Here is a 21277-nt window from a genome sequence, read left to right as displayed (position 1 = left end):
CGAGGGGTGTGTCGGTGGTGTGGTGCGAGGGGTGTGTCGGGGTGTGTGTCGGTGGTGTAGTGCGAGGTGTGTGTCGGTGGTGTAGTGCGAGGGGTGTGTCGGTGAGGTGCGAGGGGTGTGTCGGTGGTGTGGTGCGAGGGGTGTGTCGGTGGTGTGGTGCGAGGTGTGTGTCGGTGGTGTGGTGCGAGGGGTGTGTCGGTGGTGTGGTGCGAGGGGTGTGTCGGTGGTGTGGTGCGAGGGGTGTGTCGGTGGTGTGGTGCGAGGGGTGTGTCGGTGGTGTGGTGCGAGGGGTGTGTCGGTGGTGTGGTGCGAGGGGTGTGTCGGTGGTGTGGTGCGAGGGGTGTGTCGGTGGTGTAGTGCGAGGGGTGTGTCGGTGAGGTGCGAGGGGTGTGTCGGTGAGGTGCGAGGGGTGTGTCGGTGGTGTAGTGCGAGGGGTGTGTCGGGGTGTGTGTCGGTGGTGTGTGTCGACCGATTTCACTAAATGTAATAAAAAGTGAAATGTAGTGAATTTAAAATAAAAGTCTGCAAATGGAAATATTTCAGTAGATACACAAAAAAGCTCCTTCAGTACAGTAACATTACATTTACTTTACTGTTCACTGTGAAACAGAGAAACACATGAAGGAAATTCACCCAGAAGTTTAATGTGAACATTTATTATGGAAATTGACCATCACTGTAATACTGTTGGTCTCAAATACATTCAGAGTTCAGGGTTCGAGTGTGGGGCAGAGCAGGGAGATGGAAGATGGAGATTCTGCTATCATCAAGACCTTTCAGATCTCTAACCCATGAGGAAATGACTGTATATTGTGCTGTAACACTTAAAACATCTGGAGCGCGCGATCCACGTCGACGTTTATACGTGAAGAGAGAAGAAGTGATGTACTGCTTAATTCTTTACATCCAGGTTCAGTGGATCAGCTCATCCTGTGCACTCATGACTGATCCGATCGGTCTGATTGATCAGCTTTCTGTTGTTCTGGGGTGATTTTAATAAACGCCTTTGGATTGAAAAGCAGTCAGATGATCAGAGAGGTTCTACACTGCTTTCTCTCAGGATTCCCTCAATGACATTTGATTGTGTTTGCTTTTGATGACATAAGCAGACCTGATCATACACAAACTGACGTCACCAAAGCATCCAACAAGCAGAAACACTGTACAACCACCAAAGTGTTTTACACAGAATTCTGTTTAACAAGTAATAGAGATGTGTATATTTACCCCCCCACCCACACCCCCCGCTTTATGTTTATTCTCTGAGGATTGTTCACCATTAATAACATACATACATATGTGCACTAAGTGATTATAAAGCATGCATGCAGTAGTGCTGCAGGTTACGTTCTGTTAGAGAGTCTCTGCCTGCAGTTATATACAACAGCATCACTAAATTCCAACATGACATTATCCTCTGGTGCTGCTAAGTTGGGCTGATCTACCACAAATCTATTCTTCTGCACTGTAATAATAAAAGTGAAGGCTTTTGGAGTGATTGACAGTGTAAATAACGGCCTACGGAAAATAAGTGTATACTTGTGATGTGTACATGTTCGTCTCTCGCACTGTAACAGTCTTTCAGGTTTGACGTTTTTTTCCTCTTATATCAGATGATTTGCATATTACTCTTCATGAACACACAGACACAAAGTAGAGCATGTCTTTGTGGGATGAAGATTTCCAACAGAACAAGAAATGGTTCATAAATGTAACTTTATAAAAAAAATGGCTACAAATAAAAGGACGGAGTCATGATCCATACGTAGCGTAAATCCGCTGTGGTTTGATTCTACTGTTCATGCTCATTCGTCTACATCCAACTTCCAGTGAGAAAATTACAAAAGCAAAGTTAGAATACAATGTTCGTGAAAAGCAACACTCGAGGTATAAAGATCATGTTGCTCAATAAACCACCTGAGTTTTTATAGCATCAGGAACAAGTCATTCTCGCAACGATGACGGCGACGTGGCACTACGGTTCGAGTTTCTCTCCAGACTTCTCAGCGATTGTTGGTGCTGGACTCTGTGTTTCTTGGGAGCAGTAGACCATCGGGCTGGGGATGTAGTTGAATGGAGTTACTCTGACGGCCTTGCTGGGAGCGTTCTGACGGAAGGGACCTATGACCCCGGTATGGCTCTCCATGGATTGGAAGGTTGAGGTGGAAGCTGTGCTGTAGTTTTTCAGGGATCCTTCAGCATCTCCATCTTGCAAGTTATTTCCAGAAGCCAGGCTGATTCTTCTGAGATAAGCCCTCTTAGTTACCTCTTCAGAAATCATCAAACCTTTTTCGATTGTAGGTGATGTGCTTGAGTTGGTTTTATTGGTTGATAAATCCTCAGTTTGAACCGTCGCGTCACTCGTCTTGCGTGATATAAGTGTAATCGTTGGCAGTTTCCCTGGCATTGGTGGCGGCATGGGTCTGTGTCCTTCAGGTGAGGGCACCAGAGGGAGTGCAGTAGGTGGGAGAGTGCTCTTTAATATCTGGGGAACATCTTCATCACGGATTCTCCTCCAGGTGACTTTATTGTTATTATTTCGTGATCCAGCTCGATTCTGCCGCTGTTTTGTGTCCTTCTCACTTTTGGCCCTGATGCTGGAGTCTGAAGACGATGAGCGTAACGAAGAGCGGCTGGTAACACGACTTAATATATTTATGCTGGGGGAAGAAGAATACCTTTTGAATGTCTCCCCTTTTGTCTCCCTTAGAGGTGCCCCAGGTACAGTTCTCTGAGGAACCCTGCTAGGACTTTCTGAGCTTGTTCTCCTTGCTGGACGTTTCACTGTAAAGTTCCTGTCGCTGGAGTTTGCCCTTGGTAGAGCCATGTTCTGCTTGAGGATACCTTGTTCATGACCATCCCTTGGCCCTAGCGCTCCCTGCACCTTCCTTGGACTTTGCACTGCTGTCTTCAATTCTTGGCAGCGAGAAGAACATAGGAAAACAGCTGGGGCTCCTGGACATGATCTTCGAGGAGATACATGTTTGGATGTAGGAACAGATCGCGAGCAAGAAACGTTCTGTCTTGCTGATTCTTTAATAAAAGTAAGTTGTCTAAGGAACCCGTTGTGATCTGATTCACTACTGCACGAATGAACAGAGGTCATGCGAACCAAATCCAGTCGATTGGCAGGTGAAATTCGCTTCCCTGATAAATGACTATTTTGTCTACTAATGCTGGTAAGCTGGTTGGTCACTAAAGGTGAAATTGCTCTGGACGGTTTTGATGTGTTCTGCATGAATGGTATTCTGACAGGAGATTTCTGTGTTTTGCTGTCAGCAGATCTTGTGTTTTGATTGGACATGGAGATGCCTCTTTTCCCCTCCGGTGGACTGTCTGGATCCGAGGTCACCGTTTTCCGATTGGGTTTAACTGCTGGGGCAGAGGGTGTTACTTTTTTCTGAGGTTGCCTTGAGGGAGTTGAACTTTGAGATGATCCTGATGAGGAACTCTTTGGAATCCTGGCAGGAGGAGTTGAACTTCTTTTGGGTAATGATAACTGAGTAGAGTCACTGAGGTGCCCCAACCTATGAAGGCTTCTGGATCTGTGTTGAGCTAAAGCAGGATTTTTTGGGACGTCAGTTTTAGGTGTCACCTTCTTAGTTGGTGGTGGTCGCTGTGAAAGCATTTTCTCTTTCTTGGGAGTGTATGTCACAGTTCTGCCTCTGAAAACTACAGGAAGGTTTGGTACTGGTTTACGTGGTGCAAAATCGAGTGGCTTATTAGCCTTTTTGTTTTCTTTGAAGAGCTTCTTCTTGTCATTGATGTCAAGCTTTGGTGTAAAGCTGGATCCAGATATAAATGAAAGAACAGAGTCTGATTCTGATGATGGTTCCTGGGACTTGGAAGCTTGTAACTTTGTGATTATTGTATTCGCACCCTCCTGTATTGCCCTCCAGTCAACACTGTTGAGATCTGAATCTTTATCAGATGCCATTTCTTCACTGTCCAGATCATCTTCAGGATTCCACTGTCCACTTTCCTTCTGCGTAAGTTTCTGTTTTTGTTTAGCTTCTCCTTTCCTTTTTCTGGTAGCTTGCTTTTTCTTTTGCTTCGGCATAGCAGATGTTATACATTTTAACAGAAGATCATCTTCTGAATCCAGGCTGACAGAACTTGGTGAAGTGTTGTCTTCGTATTTATTTTGACCTTGCTGGGTTTTTGGGGTACACTGACTTGTGCTGGATATTACCTTGTATTTATTTCTCAACTTTGAATGCTGAGTTTTCCCTTGTTCCTCAAACATCTCCACGTCACTCAGAGAGCTGAGAGAGGAGCTGAGAGAGTAACATGGAGGTGCTTCTTCCATAATTAAATTTTGCTTGATCCTGTTAAACCCATGCCTCTGGAAATTGTCCACACGACCTTTGGAATTAGCATAGTGGAGACCTACGTTATTTTTGTTTCGATTATTGAACTGTTTTTGTCTATTTCTTGCCATCACTCCTTCACTGTTAGTCATATCATTATCGTGGAAGCAGTACCTGGCCTCCTCTGTTCCTGCTGGACCATGTGTGGACTGAAAGGTTGCATGTTCTTGTGCTTTGCTTCTAGTAAATGTTTTCTGACATTGGTACACCTCTTTATTTTGCTTTCTGATTGGAAGTGCGATGTGAGGGAGACTTTGTGACAGATTCTGTCCCTGCTTTTGTATTTGTCTGACTGGAGATTGACTCTGGACTCTTTGCTGATTCATCTTTGCTGCCATTTCCTTACTTTGTACAAGTAATCTTTGGGTAGGAGTCATGTGTCTGATGGTTTTGTTCGTTTGGTTTGTTATTATTTCAGACTGACATGCCGTTTTCGATGATTTATGGAAGCGAGAGAACAGACGAAGCTCTTCAATTCTTTTGGCCTCTGAATCAATAAGCTCCTGCGTCTCTTTCTTCCTGGAACGCCAATCTTGTGACCCTTTCACTTTCAGGGGGTATTGAAGAGTCTCATCGCTTAAAGAAGTGGTGCTTGAGAAGTAAACCGGAGTACCTTCAGCGGAATCAGTGTATGAAGAATCATCACGATGACTATCTTTGGCAGACATTCCGACTTTCCGCCCGGGACACATCTGATTGTTATTGTTCTGGAGCACCATGTACACCGGTAACTGCACAGATCTTCGAGTTTGAGTGTTAAGCACTTGGTTTGAGAGTGTAGATATTAAAGTGGGTCTGACTTTCTTAAAGCGTGAGGGCATGGCTGAATTAATGCACTCTTTAAGAATTTCAATGTCATCATCTGAGTTGCCTTCACTGTACTGATCTTGGTCCACAGATGGTGGATAATCTGCAGGATTCCTCTTCCCAGAGTATTCAGGGTCTGTGTCTTGTTGATTTAACAAAGGAGTGAGTTTAAGTTCTACATCTTTTTGGACATAGTGCTCATGCAGAGGAAGGGCACTAAGGCTAGAAGCACAAGAGAAGTTCTCTAATGGTTTTTCAACAGTAAAATAGATCATTGTATCAAGGTCTTGTGGCAAGTTAAATCTTTCCTTCAAGTCTGCAATTTCCATGAACTTATGCAAGCCATTTTCCCACTGACCTCCGAGGTTTTGCTGCTCTGGTCCACTTGCTTCAGCACAGCATGGAGTCTTACTGCGACTTGGTGGCATGGTTTGACCTGGACTGTCTGGAAGATCACTTGGACTCACTGTTCCACTTATCATTTCGCTACACGGATCACTTTGTATCGAACTGGCGATCGACGGCGACTCAAAGCTTCCCAGTGAACTTACGGAGCTACAACGACTCATCACAAGCGGAGTCTCGTGAAGATAGTTCTCAGAGGAACTGGATGGAGTCCTGTCCTCATGTATGACTGCTGATGCTTCCCTGAGAAATGTCTTTTCATTTCTCAATGGAATCTCAATAGGATCAGAAGTGCTGGAGGTGGGGCAAGTTTTCTGGTCAGTCATAAGCAGTTGACTATCACTGAGATCCTCTAGTGTTTCATCTTCCTCTTCTTCCTCTTCTTCTTCTTCTTCCTTATTAATTATTTCACTTTCTTCCACCTCAATTATTTCAAGAGATGAGTCACTCTCTAAATCATTTTCACTTTGTCCATCAAGGTCACCATCTCCAGAAGAAAGTGATGAAAGAGAGCTACAGCGTGAGAAGCAAATCGGTGTATTCTCCACTGAGTATTTCTGTGGTGTCTCTAATTGACCTATTGGGCTTCTTAAAGGACATATTGGAGAGAACTTGCTGATATTTTCACCACTTGTTACAGTGGGGACCCAGGCTTGTTTTTTCATTGGTTGCGATGCCTGAACATTGACAGCCCCAAACAGGGCGGTCTGGGGCAATGAAACATGCTGATAGGAAGGGGAGAGCTTAATGGTAGTCATACTGGCATCAGAAGACACCCTGGTTGATACAGTTGCTGGTGTCGCTATGAGAGGTTCTTGGACTTTTTCTTCTTCTGTGCTGTGGTCAGGCAATTTTAAATCCTTTGCCATGTCAGAATCTCTCTCAGGAATCTCATTCTGACAAATTAATTTGGACAAAGTGGCACCACTGTTTAGCAGTTCCTTATGAGCCACATTTAGCTCAAGCTTATTTGGACGTCTTTGTTCTGCTGGCCTAATGGACCTTTGAATCTGACCATTACTACCGTAGCAGCCATCGCTGGTGCTTCCACTGTTAAGGCTGTCATTGGATAAACTCGAGTTCACTGTTTTTAGCCGTAACAGTGGATGGACTTTGCTGAGATGCTCTTTATGTGAGAATGAATTATCAGACAGTGGGCAGGGGGAACACAGCTTAGCTCGAGCTTCATGGAGATCATCAGGCCCATAATTCCAATCTGCATAATGGTCCTCAGAACTGAGACTAAAGCTATCCTCCGAGGATGTGTGCATGGTAATATCTTCCACCAGCTTATCAATTTTAGCCACAGTGTTGGTGATCTTTTTTGCTAATTTGTCAGCTGCCATGGTCACTTCATCATCAGGGGGTTGTATCTTTTTAACCTCTGTGTGAAATGGCTCCATATCCCTCTCAGGTTCTCCTTCCCTCCTGCGTGGCTGATTCTGAAGAAAGTTAGAGTTATTTAGAAACATTGAGATCATGGAAAACGTTCCTGTTTCGATGCTGCTCGAAACATTCGGTGCTTCATCATCATCAAAACATCCCGAATCTGAAGCATAGTCCTTGGCGAGGCTTTCGATGTGTCGCAGGGGTTTGTTAATGCTCATATGTCTAGGGCTTTGCTTCTCCATTGAATCAAATGTTTCTGCCAGGTGCTTTGCATCGAGCTCTGCCTCCAGTGCTTTCTGTTTCCTCATATAGAGCGAGGGCATGCAGGAACCTGGAGATATAACAGCAGTGTCTTTATATTTGAGTGGGCGGTTGGTGAGGAGGTTCCTCAGAGCAGCAGCACTTCCCATAGCTATCATCTTGTGCTTGGAATGAATGAGATTACGTAGCATGCTAACAGCTCCTAGGTCCCACAGTAGCTCCTGGTCCTTTGGGCTACGAGCAGACAGATTCCACAGGGTTCCACATGCATTGCTCACAATCGTTAAACTGTGTGAACGCAGGTGCTGTAACAGAGTCTGCAGGCAGTTGTTATCCCTGAGGATTTGTCTGGTGAGCAGGAAAAGGCAGATATTAGTGGTGCAGTTGAAACATAAAAATCATTACCCCTACAAGAGTTCAGAGAGAGTTCAGAGAGAGTTCAGAGTTGTACCTGTAATCATCCCGGGTGGCAATAAGACTGGAGACGTTACGCAGGATTCCTCCACCACTTTCAATGATTGCCAGGGAGTTGGTCTGACACTGGTAGGTAAGGGTACTGACCAGAAACCCTAGCGCACCTTCAACGGAGCAAATCGCCATCTTGTTTTCAGTGCTATGTGCTGATAAATTCCATAAAGCACTTAAAACACTTTTTAGTGTGGATTCCTGGAAAGAGAAACGAAGTAGAAGCTGTAATACACAGAAGCGCTGTGCAAACTCACTAACTGTAACTGCTTTATTTTACCTTTGTAGCCTGAAGTGAGCAGGTCATTAGTGCTGAAACACTGCCTACATCACGGAGGGCTCTCTTACTGGTGATATCAGCACGCCATGAAAGGTTCCTCAGAATACTCGAGACCACCTACAGGGAAAAAAATACAGCAATGCTCTTGAGTCCAAATTAATAAAACAACCTTCAAATAAAAAGTAAACTTAAGGTGGAACACTTGGTTTACCTGGTGTAACTCCTCACTATCAGATGCCAGCTGAGCAACAATGGCCTGAAGACAGCTTTTCTTGGAACAAAGTGTGGCCTGAAATTCAATAAAACACACAATGTCAATATTAAACATCATAATACTATTTTGCTCTACATTGAATTTCTGTACTTCTTCTAATTGACCTTATTTACAACATCTCCATATGTGAGGTTGGTGAGTGCCATCCCAGCATATCTTCTCAGGGCCATATTCATCGGCTCGTTTTGCATCCCGTACAGTTCCTGCTCCAACTGCAGAAGCTCTGCAATAGCCTGAAGTCCACCTGAAACAGACAGACAGATTTATCATGAAAATTTCTGCAGAGCTCAGTAGCTCTGTGTTTCAAAAACACAAATCCAACAACATGAGGGTCAAAAATATAGTGATAAATGTATATTTATTGATAAACTGAAATGAATAAATATTGTAAGATGTTAAATGTACATGATAAAATATTGTAGTTACCAAGTTCATTCATTGCCCTTCGATAGTCCTCCTCAAAGGAAAGCTTCATTATGGCACAAATTACCTGGCAAATCTGAGGTTCGAGGGGCTCTGGAATATCTGCATACCCCAAATAAAGACATGTTGTGATCAGCACAACAGTTAATAAACATCATGATTGCATCTGGTTTGTTTTATAACCTGTACTCACCTGCTGTCTTTGTACCACTAGGAGACGCGGTTCCTACATGGTTCTCAATCCAATCCCAGCCATTCTCACAGTGTGAGCGTATCTGCTCCAGTACATGCAGAACCCTCATCTCACGCCGTGCTTGGCCCTCATCAGGCTGAGAGTACACAATGTTGTGTAGAGCAGCACTCGCCCGGGATCGAGCCTCTCGGCTGCAGCCTGTGGCGTCAGGAGTCTTTCCAGTACTTACATCATGCAGTATTTGAACAAGCAACGGGACACAGCCAGACTTGCGCATGGCAATGCAGCTTTCCTGTGAGCTGGACATGGCTAATAAGACACGTGACATCTCTTCTCGATCTCTAGAGGCTAGCATTGACAGCAGCCAGAACATCATCTCCACCTACAATGTGCAGAAAAGTATCTTCAATGCTACAATGCCGTATTCTGCCTGATGGATCTGTAGAAATAAAACTGTTATAATAGATCTATATTTAGAACTAATACAGTATTATAGGTGTCATACTTTGTTCCCGGCTTCTCCGGATGCTTCCATGGTGCTATTGCTTGCTCCATTTTCCACTTCAGGCCCCGATGCTTTGGGAAGGCTGTCGACATTCTGCAAGAAAGAACGAAACGTCACACATGCATTAGTTACACGTAATTAATACCTGCGCAAATCCTGGTTTAATGTAGAAGATACAAAACACTAAAATACAAAATAAAACAATCCATTAAATTCTGCAGCTACAAAAGCTCTCAACTGTAAAATTTGCATTTGGCAACCAGGGCAAGTCCACCCTTACATCCTCAAGCCAATCACCATGGCAACCTTTCACGTGCATGGGATGGGGAGGCACGTGATCTTTTGAGGTCTATCCAGACTAATCTGCATTCTGCACTAAATATCCCGAATGGAAGCAGGTTTCTGGGTGATGTTGGTAAGGAAATGAAGTATGCATGCTATTAGGGAGTCATGAGAAGATGCTTTGTGTGATAGAGATATTTCTTAATGAGGAATTAGTCTATTTTTATATACAACTACATATTTATATTAAGGTGTATCTACGGTAATAATAAAGATATATTTTAAACCAGATAATAGACTCTGAGATTTCATAGAAAAAGAATGCATTTCTAAATCAGTACTTTCATTAATTATTGTATGAATGATTTTTTTCTGAACGGTTGATGGTTTTTCTGAGCTCTTTTTTCATTTCGTGTATGTATAATATCCTGATCAGGGTCATGGTGGATTATGGGAACACAGGGCACCAAAACACACAAACGAACCCTGTATTTGTTTTGCTCTTTAACAGAAAATTCTGCATGTGAATGAAAGATTTCACTCCATTATAAAAAATTGTGTTTTCAGTAAAATTTTCAGCCAGATGTTGAGTGATTATATGATACAGCTGCTGAGGTGTTCTATCTTACTTGATTCTCTGACTGGCCGACCTTCTCCTGTGGACAGCGTGAGCCCTGTGCCTCCTGTAACTCCATATCCAACTGCTCCAGACGAGTCACACGGATCTGCAGGAGTGTAAATACTTTTTATAAACTGAAACACTAAACATGTTTTATACGTATTGTGATTTATATTAAGTTAATAAACAGCCATGATTTAATGGTAATGAGCTTCTTCAACTCGACTTCATTTAAAAGACTAAAAATACAGAAGGACATTTAGAACTTTTAGACCTCATTGGCAATTAAAGAAATATATCTTGAAATTTTACTCACCTGTGTCCTCTGGACCATTTCATCACTTGTCCCAAAACGTTCCTCCATGACTGAGCGCAGTTGCTGGACCTCAAATTCTAACTGCTGGCGAATGAGATCCATTTGTATGGAGAACTGAGACCAAGAAATATAATTGATGTTACAATAAACACACATCCGTACACACTGTATATACATGCATTCTGTATAACTGTATCATTTAATTAAATGCTGGAAAGTTTCATTTCATCAAAACACAGACTGAGATGAACAGAGATAAACATATCCATGGAATTTATGATGTAGAACATATCTGGAACTCTTACTGTGTCGATTCGAGGTAGTTCTGCCAGTCTCTGTGAAAGCTTCTGCAGCTGAGAATAATACAAACGCCGCTCTTTCTCCTCTTTCTCAATTTCATTCAGCAGCATGATCCTGTTACAAAAAACCCCAGTAAATAAATAAATAAACAAACAGGTGTACATGTGATTTCTTCCATATCAGAAAAAGGTGGATAAAATAGTTATTCTGGATCATCAACTGATTTGTCCTGAGACATGCTTTGAGGACTGTCATGAGACCGGCAATGGGGAGTAAAACACACGTCTATTTGCAGCACAGTGTAAATATCTAGATTGTGTCGCTCCAATATAAAAAAGAGAGAATGATAGTAAAATGATGAAGATACAGGACTTTATGAATAACTATACATCACGCAATAACTACACAACACTGACTACACACTATAAGAGAAACGTGTTTATGCACATATACATTATTATCACTGGTGTATAAATGAAGATGTTTTCAGGAGGTTAATGTGTTTAATAAGTGTTATTGTGTCACCTCTCTTTGCGGAGCTCCTCCAGATGTTGGGCAGTGACCCGGCCCTCTCCTGCCACAGCTGGGTGAAGGTGTGTGGGGTGGATGGCTGTGCCCTCACCAGACACTGAGGAACACTGGCGAGATGACGAGCACAATGAGCTCCGTGGTTTGCTCATGCTGGATGATGGTATTCTGTCCTCCCCGTCATTCACTTGGTTGCTGCTGGTCTCTGAGAATCCACGCAGGTTATGAGGCTGGTACTTGAGCTCATAATAGCTGGTCAGGTCCATATGCAGCTCTGTGAACAGATTTCAAACAAAAAAATTATTTTCTAATGAATCCTGTTATGGCTCTGGTTCTGTTCTGGATCTCTGTTCTAAAGCCATACTGTAAATAGTGTAGTATATTGTTGTAATAATAAACACAATATCAATGTCAGAAACTGAAGAAGGACATTATATAAGATGAACTTTTCTGCTACCTTTCAGCTGGTCATATACATCCGCTCTCCCTGACGAGGCCAGAGTGCAGGCTTCCTGGTCCAGCTTCCCTTGGAGATGCTTCAAAACCTCCTACAATGGCAAGAAAGATGCTCTGTTTTTAGCTGCATCCATATAAAAAGCTCGGCTGTGGTCTGAGATTCTCTTCTGATCATCAAAAAAGGGAAAATATTGAAAATGCCATTGCACTTTCTTCTTTTGTAACCTCCGTGTGTGTGTGTGTGTGTGTGTGTGTGTGTGTGTGTGTGTGTGTGTGTGTGTGTGTGTGATATTCACTCTTCCTGCTTCATCTACAGACTGAATCAACTGACCTTCAGGATAAAAGCTTAGCAGGGATTATCCAGCTGTGCTCAGCATCTGGGCACATGCCACAGAAAGAATCATGGGATTGGAAGCCAAAGCAAAATATCATGTTCACCCATTATAGTGGTATATTTTCATTTAAAGTTCATTTTTAAAGGTTTACTAAATAATGTGTGTTAAAATAGAAGTAAATAAAGTATTTAAAAAATTCAAGTTTCAATTTCAAGATTAAGTTTATTTCTATAGAACTTTTCCCAATGGACATTGTCTCAAAGCAGCTTTACAGAATGTAATAATTGTTCTATAATTATTACATTCTGTAAAGCTGCTGTGTTGAAGGAAAAACTCCTTTATTTAGGTTATGAGGAAGAAACCTTGAAAGGAACCAGACTCAAAAGCAGAACCTCATCCTCATCTGGGTGACATCAAGAGTGTGATTATAAATCTTAAAAACAAAACATTAAACCAGAGAGAGAGAACTAACATGAGCACCGTAATGAGTGTGTTTTAGAGGAAACAATCAAAATAAAAAAGATGAATATTTAGGGTGAAGGGTTTAGGGGTAGAGATCAGGGGTAGGTGGAGGTGGAAGGACAGGGTGTAGGGTTTAGGGTGTAGGGTTTAGGTTGTAGGGTGTAGGGTGTATGATGTACGGTTTAGGTTGTAGGGTGTAGGGTTTAGGTTGTAGGGTGTAGGGTGTATGATGTAGGGTTTAGGGTGTAGGGTTTAGGTTGTAGGGTTTAGGTTGTAGGGTGTAGGGTGTATGATGTACGGTTTAGGTTGTAGGGTGTAGGGTGTAGGGTTTAGGGTGTAGGGTGTATGATGTTGGGTTTAGGGTGTAGGGTTTAGGTTGTAGGGTTTAGGTTGTAGGGTGTAGGGTTTAGGTTGTAGGGTTTAGGTTGTATGGTGTAGGGTTTAGGTTGTAGGTTGTAGGGTTTAGGTTGTAGGGTTTAGGTTGTAGGGTGTAGGGTTTAGGTTGTAGGGTTTAGGTTGTAGGGTGTAGGGTTTAGGTTGTAGGGTTTAGGTTGTAGGGTGTAGGGTTTAGGTTGTAGGGTGTAGGGTTTAGGTTGTAGGGTGTAGGGTTTAGGTTGTAGGGTTTAGGTTGTAGGGTGTAGGGTTTAGGTTGTAGGGTTTAGGTTGTAGGGTGTAGGGTTTAGGTTGTAGGGTTTAGGTTGTAGGGTTTAGGTTGTAGGGTTTAGGTTGTAGGGTGTAGGGTTTAGGTTGTAGGGTGTAGGGTTTAGGTTGTAGGGTTTAGGTTGTAGGGTGTAGGGTTTAGGTTGTAGGGTGTAGGGTTTAGGTTGTAGGGTGTAGGGTTTAGGTTGTAGGGTTTAGGTTGTAGGGTGTAGGGTTTAGGTTGTAGGGTGTAGGGTTTAGGTTGTAGGGTGTAGGGTTTAGGTTGTAGGGTTTAGGTTGTAGGGTGTAGGGTTTAGGTTGTAGGGTTTAGGTTGTAGGGTTTAGGGTGTAGGGTTTAGGGTTTAAGTCCCTAACCCTAGAATGTGTGTGTATGAGTCTGAGCAGTTATAAATGATGTTTTGTTGAACTTCCTCCTGGGTGAAGTGAGAATTGTGCTCAGTATTCTGAGGTTTCTGATGTTCTGTGCTTGAGATTGATTATTTATCTAGGGGACTTTGTGCACTTTGTGGTTTTAAGTCTGCATTTTATACGGAACTTCTCGTCATTTTGTCTTTAACATCCTGTGAACATGTGTTCTACACTTACTTTCAGTAAGATCTCAATACTGAGTGAACTGGAGGTCTGGGTTTGGAATCATAATGAGCCCTTTAGTTCTATTTTATTGCAGAGAATTTATGTCTCGCCGCTCAGCTTGTCTCGGCTCGTCTCAGCTCGTCTCAGACCGAGAGGCTGAATGGGATAAACAGGATCCACCTGATTAATGCTTTGGAGTCGACTGTTTAATGGATTTCTGAACACTGACTCAGGAGTGATTTACACACAGAGCGAAGCTGCTGTAATTCGTGTGTGATGCGACGTGATGTTTTTACTAAAACAGAACCAGGACACAGTTATTATACCATTCAGTGTGAACATGTTCAGAAACAGAGGAACAAAACTACAACGACAAGCATGGAGAGAAAAGCCTGAGGTGCACGTGAGGCTTTATACGATGGCTAATGAGCTGTGAATTGTTATTCAGGTGTGCAATCATGTGACATGGTTAGAGAGGAGCAGTGGCTGATGGGAAATGCAGTTCAAGTCCATAATCCTGATAATATAATATAATATAATATAATATAATATAATATAATATAATATAATATAATATAATATAATAATGAATCTAAACACACAAAGCACTTATAATTGAAATATGTAAAGTAAAGCGTCATTTGGAATGAATGATTAAACTGAAGCAGGGTCATAGAGTGATTTCTAAACACAGTATGATGGAGTAGGACATAATGGTATGTAAACTGGAAGCAGGACTCTTACTGGAATTCAGCAAAATCCCAAACCAATACCACAAGATAAGCAGGATAGTCTCAATGCTGTAAACACACATCCTAATCTGTACAGTAGAGGAACATGTGGATAAGTTCTGAGTTAAAGCTTTTTCTGTGTTCAGGTTCTGAAAGCTGGTTGTGACCCATTAGTGTCTTCTGATATGTTATAGAAAGTAGGTCACTGCTGAAGCAGACTGAGCTGATGGTGACCTTCTGCTTGTTACTAAGCTCTGAACTGGAAACATTTAGTGCTACAGAAATCTGTTCTTCCATCTTGCACTGTTGCAGAGGCTTTACATTTGTACATTTATATATTTTGGGGGTTTATATAAATATTATATCTGTATCTGTATCTGTGTATATATATTTACACTCTTATACAGAGTCAAGGAAAGTGATTTAAGACTGTGAATATACTTGGGGGGAAAAACCCCAATAAATGATTGTTGATGCTCACCTTCATGTCAGAAGTCTCATTTTCCAGCTTGGACAAGTGGTGTGAGTTGTCCTCCAGCTCACGGCGCAGGTGCGAGTTCTCCTTGCGGAGATCCTCCACCTGCCGCACCAGCTGGTCATACGAGGCCACTGAGTTGGACATAATCACAAAATGGAGTTCCTGTAACACATTTAAGGCTGGTGTTAACTACAAAAATAAACCATCACAAAAAACTCTCTGTTTGAGCTGAAAGGTTTGTTTTCCTCATGTTTTCAACAGATTCTATTCAGACATCAAACCACAGATACGTCCAAGATGATGATGATGATGATGATGATCATCATCATATTACAGCAGGTGATGATTTTATCCACAGCATATTTAAATAATGGGCCTATACTACTATTAAACTACTCACAGTTTCAAACAACAGACAGCTTTTCAGAAATCCAGATAATAACTGAGACCCCACAGCACCCTGAGAACCATGTGAGGAACCCATGCTCTTCTGACTGACATTCCATACTGAGATTATAAATCATTATAATATGTAATAAATGTTTACTGTATGTTATATACTGTATATAGATAGATAGATAGATAGATAGATAGATAGATAGATAGATAGATAGATAGATAGATAGATAGATAGATAGATAGAACTTATACTATATATATATATTAGTTTCTATAACACATTACAGTACATTACATGAATGCTGTAAAAGTAATGTATTTCTCTACTCTACTGATGATCATTTCTCACCTCTCGATTATAAAGTCAGTGAGGGATTATTTTGATTATTTTTGATACTGAAATAAAGTTGAAACAGGATCAAATGTTGTTGTTCTTAAGTCTTTTCATCTCTGTAGTCGTAAAGCAGAGCCTGTGCACAAGATCGCAGGACACTGATTAATACATTCCTCACATCCATTCCCTGTTTTTGTGTTTCTATTATTCTCTGTGTTATAGTAGCACATGCTCTCTTCTCCATCAATCGGGCTTTGTTGTGGGGTGCGTGGGGGAGGTGAACTTCAGCCTTATACATCGAGGAGATTTCTGTTAAGACTTGCACAAATCATCCAGGGGAAGCGTCTACAACAATACAGCACCAGAGAGGCTATAAAACGAGCCGGTGTTCAGGGCACAGTCACTTTCATATTTACTGCACTGTAGTGTGTAATGCGTGTAAATAAAACACTTCTACATTCTTATACTCTCATTTAAAATATTCAATCCTTTTATTCAGATTATGAAAATAGTACAATCTTTATATTCTGGCATTTTTTATCATAACTAAGTGCTCTAGTGTTTCTCAGGATCTCACCTCCGCTTACCCGTCACCCAACATCACCCAGAACCGGACCTCTTTAAGGACAAGCTCGTTATGTAAAGGCAATTCATGACTAGGAATCGATGAGCAGCTCAGACATGCTGATCAATACTACATTTCTGATGAAGTAAATGGAAAGCTGGAGGCTTTGTTTCCCATCACATGCTCTCACTTCATGTTCTAAACAGATTCCAGTAATTTGGACACAATCACCAGCTCACAGTGTGAATTAATCAGAGCAGAGCAGAGCACATGAGATTCAACATGGTCATCTAACATGTCTCCTTAACGGCTTTGAGTCATAAAATCCACCAAGGCATTCGGTATTTCATGGCAAAGTTACACAGTAATGGAAAGATGAAATAAAAGCACACGTGTGTGTGTGTGTGTGTGTGTGTGTGTGTGTGTGTGTGTGAGTGATTCATACAGCAGATTGATGAGGAAGTGACACATGGAACACTCTATAGGGATTTAAACACAGCTGCTTCCTTTTCTCTGATCAAAAAGACTGAATTTGTGACTGCCTGTGCCTTTCCTCATTCTGCATCTTAATTAGCTCTTGGCTGAATTTCTTTAATGCCACACCACCCAGAGTGGAAATGAGGCTTTCACTCGCGCCTTGCGCTTTCTTCTCTGCTGCTCTTCTGACTGCGCTTTATCTACTCCAAAGCTGGCAGAATATTCTATCCCAGGATCTTGTCCCTTAGGGGAAATAATTCAGATGAAGCCCGGCGCTGGGGAGCTGCCAATGAGGTGTTGCCATTCACAGCGTTTCCATAGCAACACCAAATCCTTGCTCTGATTTGCCAAAAAAAAGGCAGCTGATAGAGTTCTCCAGATTCTTGAGTGACGCCGATGAGGCGTTGTGTAAACTACATTTAGTAAAACAACATCTATTCTATTCTATAATTTCTATTATACACTTGCATGGATGTGAAATAACCAACAGTGCGAGCAGTGACACACACACACACACACACACACACACACACACACACACACACACACACCACGTGGAGATTTATCCACATATCACTTATCTGTATTTTACTAACAGAGGAATTATGCAGTCTATAAGTCTATATCTAAGATTATACGAGTCTTTACACTGCATGTACACTGATACTACAACACTGCCTACAGGGTTCTACAGAGTTACACAACACACACTGTTCATCATTCCACTCATGTCCATTCAGGATAAAACAATGAATCTAAGTTAACGCAGAATGATCAAAGTTAACACACACACACAAAAAAATAAAAATAATAAATATATATATATATATTTGTTATGGTTTAGAGTCAGCTGTGTTCAGACGGGGCTACAGAGGGTACAGGAGAGCATGCTATCATCATGTGTATTACACTTTATTCAGTGATTGAATCCTGACACAGAACAAGCATTTCTCACGTGCCAAAGCAGGAATGAAATAATAAGTGAGCGGTGTGATGAAGTTAAAGGCTGAATTCATGAAATCGGCTGTTTAACGAGGCCAGAAGCAGCAGGAGGGAGAACAAAGAAGATGGAGTGTAGGATGATCCCTCTATCGCCCCCTCCCTTCCTCTCTCCCTCCATCCCTCCTTTTTACTCCGAGACCGTCTGGTTACCAAGGAAACAGCTCCTATGATGGGCGACGGCAAGCCTGAGAATTTCTGTTCAAACAGCTTTAACACCAACAGCAGCACTCGCACCAGAAAAGTCTCGAAGTTAAAGCAATAATTATTTTCGATTCTGCTGAGTACTGTGAATAATAATGAACTAATAAAATATTTGTATATCGTTTTTTTGGCATATTTTATATAATTTTAGCTGATCTTAAAGAAATAAACTATAATCATATAAATAAATAAATAAATCTTTACTATGTGTTTTGTTGCTCTTTATTTGAGCACAAATCTGTCCTTATTGCTCCAGTATTTAAAATAATGCGTTATAAATATATTTAAAAATAAAAGGACACTACCTCTGGCTTGGGCGAGATCAGACACTGACTGTCAGACTGTGAATCAGTGATTAGAGCACTGTGAGACTGTGAGAATTCTCTGGATGGAATGTTACTGTCTCTGATATGAACCTTTATGGTATAAGATTTGCTTGTCGAGAGGTGACTAGAGACTCTATTTTCTTCTGAAGCTTGGTGATGGTCATTTAATTATTCAGTGATGCAAGAGCCCTGAGTTCCACAGCTATGAGTCATCAAAACTTCATTTCCACTGCATGTGGACAAATGAAACACAGCGGTTTGCTCATTAAATATACAGGACTGTGTTCGTAATAATGACCAGTTCTGAAAAAACATATATAAAGAGTTCGGCTTTAACTCTGAGAACTTGAGCTGGAAGTCTGGCTTTACATTAAGGTCTATTGTGTAGGGGTTTCTGAATATTAAGGAGACAGTGAGATGGGGTTTCTCAGAAATAGTCACAAGTGGAGGAAAGGGGCAGATTGGAATTACACTAGGAACAACTCATTATATTATACTTATTATATTATTAACAGCGTTATATTTCCCTCAAAATACATTTATAAACTCTATTCCCAAATATATTCCTCTTCTGAACCTCAACTCTGATTTAAAAACATTAAATCCAACAAAGAGTCACCCTGCTATAAAGAGTTAAACACGAACAAAGAGTCCAAAATCATTTGATTTCAAACAACTCCGAGTTAGCATCAGAAATCCGAGTTAGCATTAGAAATCTGAGTCAGCATCAGAAATCCGAGTCAGCATCAGAAATCCGAATTAGCATTAGAAATCTGAGTCAGCATCAGAAATCCGAGTCAGCATTAGAAATCCGAGTCAGCATTAAGTAGTATGTAAAAAATCATGTGTTAAATTCTCTTTACTTTAAACCCCCCAGATTATAATCAACAACTAAAAAACAAACCAATCAAATAGCTGCACTTTTCCCAGTAGCACACGTTTGAATGAAACACACACAAAATCGATGAAACTCATTTGAGCGATTTTCTTCCCACAAATAGGAAAATGAGTTCAATAGCTGATGTTCAGGGAATCAAAATATAAAAATGTGTTCAAACAATCAAATGGGAAATCAGGAGTGTTTTTTTTGTCCTTGATGTTAGTAATAAAGCACAATAATAAAACAGCAGCTCTCAGTTAAAAAGCATTGTGTGAATGATATTAGAAACGTCGAATTCATCAATAAAACACAAGAAATATTCACGTTTCCATTAATAAATGAAGAATGTAATAAAATGTAGATAATTCGATTTAAAAAATTCAATTTACATTTATAAGCAAAAAAACCCTGCATTCCTTTGGAGAGACACTAAACAGTGTTTTAGCTCCACTCCTCTGGGAAGACTTACCACTAGATTTCAGTGTGTGTGTGATTCTGTGGATTAGAGATCATCCAGAGGTTCAGAAGAGCATGTGTGAGATCAGATGCTAATGTCGAGGTGGTTTGGGGTTCAGTTATTGTTCCAGTTTATCCTAAATGTGTTCAGTGGATTTGAGGTCAGGGATCTGTACAGGACACTCGAGGTTCTGTGGGACGCAGAAGATGTGATGGTCAGGTGTCATATCATGAACTTGTCTGTCAGGTACTTAAAAATCGAGTAACCTGATTATTGATTCTGCTTGTCCAGGGCTGAATTTTGTGTACTGAGGATCGCCAGAATCACAGATTCGCATCGGTTTAAAAAATAACGATGTGATGCATCGGATTTAAAAAGTGTGAATCGGATACAAGTTGCCATTTGTGATGCTGTGATGCATATTTGTGTTGGTAAAAAACGATTTATTCAGTTTTTACCAACCAGAAAGTGGCCAATAGTTTTTCACTAATATTTGATATGATGATTGAATTCTCGTCGCTACACTGATTCTCGAGCGTGTTCTCTCAGCGCCGCTGCTGCTACTGTACGTGAATATCACAAATCACAACACGACAGAGAGCAAGGCGTCTCCTGAGAGTCACATAGAATAGAGATTGACATGGCAGAGGCAGAGCTGTAACTTCCTGGATTCAGAACAGGTTGGTTTATTCATTTATTTTTTGCTCTACCAAGGCGTGTGTGTGGAAGGGCTGTGTGTGAGATGTGCGAAGGCACTTAAGAAAATTGATGATTTTCTGTCTGTCTGAACCAAAGAAATAAAAGTAAACAATCTGTACCGTTTTAAATAGCAGAGAATCGCATTTCTTCCATTGAATCACATTGTATTGAATGGAATTGAAATCGAATGGCACTGCATCATAACAGGGGTGAATCGTATCACATCAGTAGCTGTGTAGATTTTCTTTAACGTATCGTATCGTTGGCTATGCTTCCAGATGTGATCTCATCTGCCTCAGTTATAGAAATGCACATCCCTAATATGTAGTGTAGTGAATATTATGTAGTGAATATTATGTGATGTCTTGCATGTTTTTTTCTTTTCTTTTTGTCTCTGTCTCTGATGCAGGTTGTTTTTACGCATTATTAAGTAAATATTTTAAAAAATATACTGCACCTGAAGAGAATTACACCAAAATCAAAAAGAAATAATAAATATAAATGTATGGTTTAATTGCTTGAGTACGTCAGGAGGTTATTTTCATTCCAAAAATAATGGAGACTGATTTGTATAAAATGTAAATATTTAAAGGTTAATATTAGCTTTTATGGTTATTGTAACGTCGTGATCTTCTCCCTGTAAACTCTAGTGCAGTGAGAAGATCACTGGGTTTGATGCTTCTGTATGTTATGTGTTTTTTTGTTCTTTTTGTCAGTACTTCAAAAGTTCTTGATTAAAAAAGCACTTAGAACAAAGTAAAAGCTGCTCATTGATTTCCGCATTAACTGATGCTCTAACATCATGTCATAAGCTGGTTATAACAC

At 41.0% G+C, this 21277-nt stretch overlaps 1 protein-coding gene and 1 long non-coding RNA gene across 4 annotated transcripts in view; one reads left to right on the top strand and one right to left on the bottom strand.

Moving 5' to 3' along the window:
* Positions 1–640: 640 nt before the first annotated feature.
* apc2 (APC regulator of WNT signaling pathway 2) overlaps positions 641–21277 on the bottom strand; it is a 22375-nt gene continuing 1738 nt past the window's right edge. For 2 of the 3 annotated variants that reach the window (XM_083557925.1, XM_083557924.1), the window contains 14 exons: positions 15116–15274; positions 11875–11965; positions 11415–11691; positions 10895–11003; positions 10590–10703; positions 10284–10379; positions 9373–9465; positions 8868–9249; positions 8678–8776; positions 8356–8495; positions 8189–8266; positions 7978–8094; positions 7684–7898; positions 641–7580 (listed from right to left, as the gene is read on the bottom strand). In XM_083557925.1, the coding sequence (XP_083414051.1) occupies positions 1976–7580; positions 7684–7898; positions 7978–8094; positions 8189–8266; positions 8356–8495; positions 8678–8776; positions 8868–9249; positions 9373–9465; positions 10284–10379; positions 10590–10703; positions 10895–11003; positions 11415–11691; positions 11875–11965; positions 15116–15256 (7557 nt within the window). In that variant the 5' untranslated portion in view covers positions 15257–15274 and the 3' untranslated portion in view covers positions 641–1975. Of the gene's footprint in view, positions 7581–7683; positions 7899–7977; positions 8095–8188; positions 8267–8355; positions 8496–8677; positions 8777–8867; positions 9250–9372; positions 9466–10283; positions 10380–10589; positions 10704–10894; positions 11004–11414; positions 11692–11874; positions 11966–15115; positions 15292–17824; positions 17948–21277 lie in introns of those variants that run through there. The other variant, XM_083557926.1, reaches the window with a different exon arrangement.
* On the top strand, positions 11834–17702 carry LOC310735310. The gene is made up of 3 exons (XR_014536260.1): positions 11834–11973; positions 12190–12821; positions 13655–17702. It is a non-coding gene; the product is annotated as an uncharacterized lncRNA (long non-coding RNA).

The sequence above is a fragment of the Silurus aristotelis genome (genome assembly GCF_946808225.1).
Source record: "Silurus aristotelis genome assembly, chromosome: 13".
NCBI classification, from domain to species: domain Eukaryota; kingdom Metazoa; phylum Chordata; class Actinopteri; order Siluriformes; family Siluridae; genus Silurus; species Silurus aristotelis.
The sequence above is the reverse complement of the archived record's forward strand: the minus strand, read 5'-3'. Positions and strand labels throughout refer to the sequence as shown.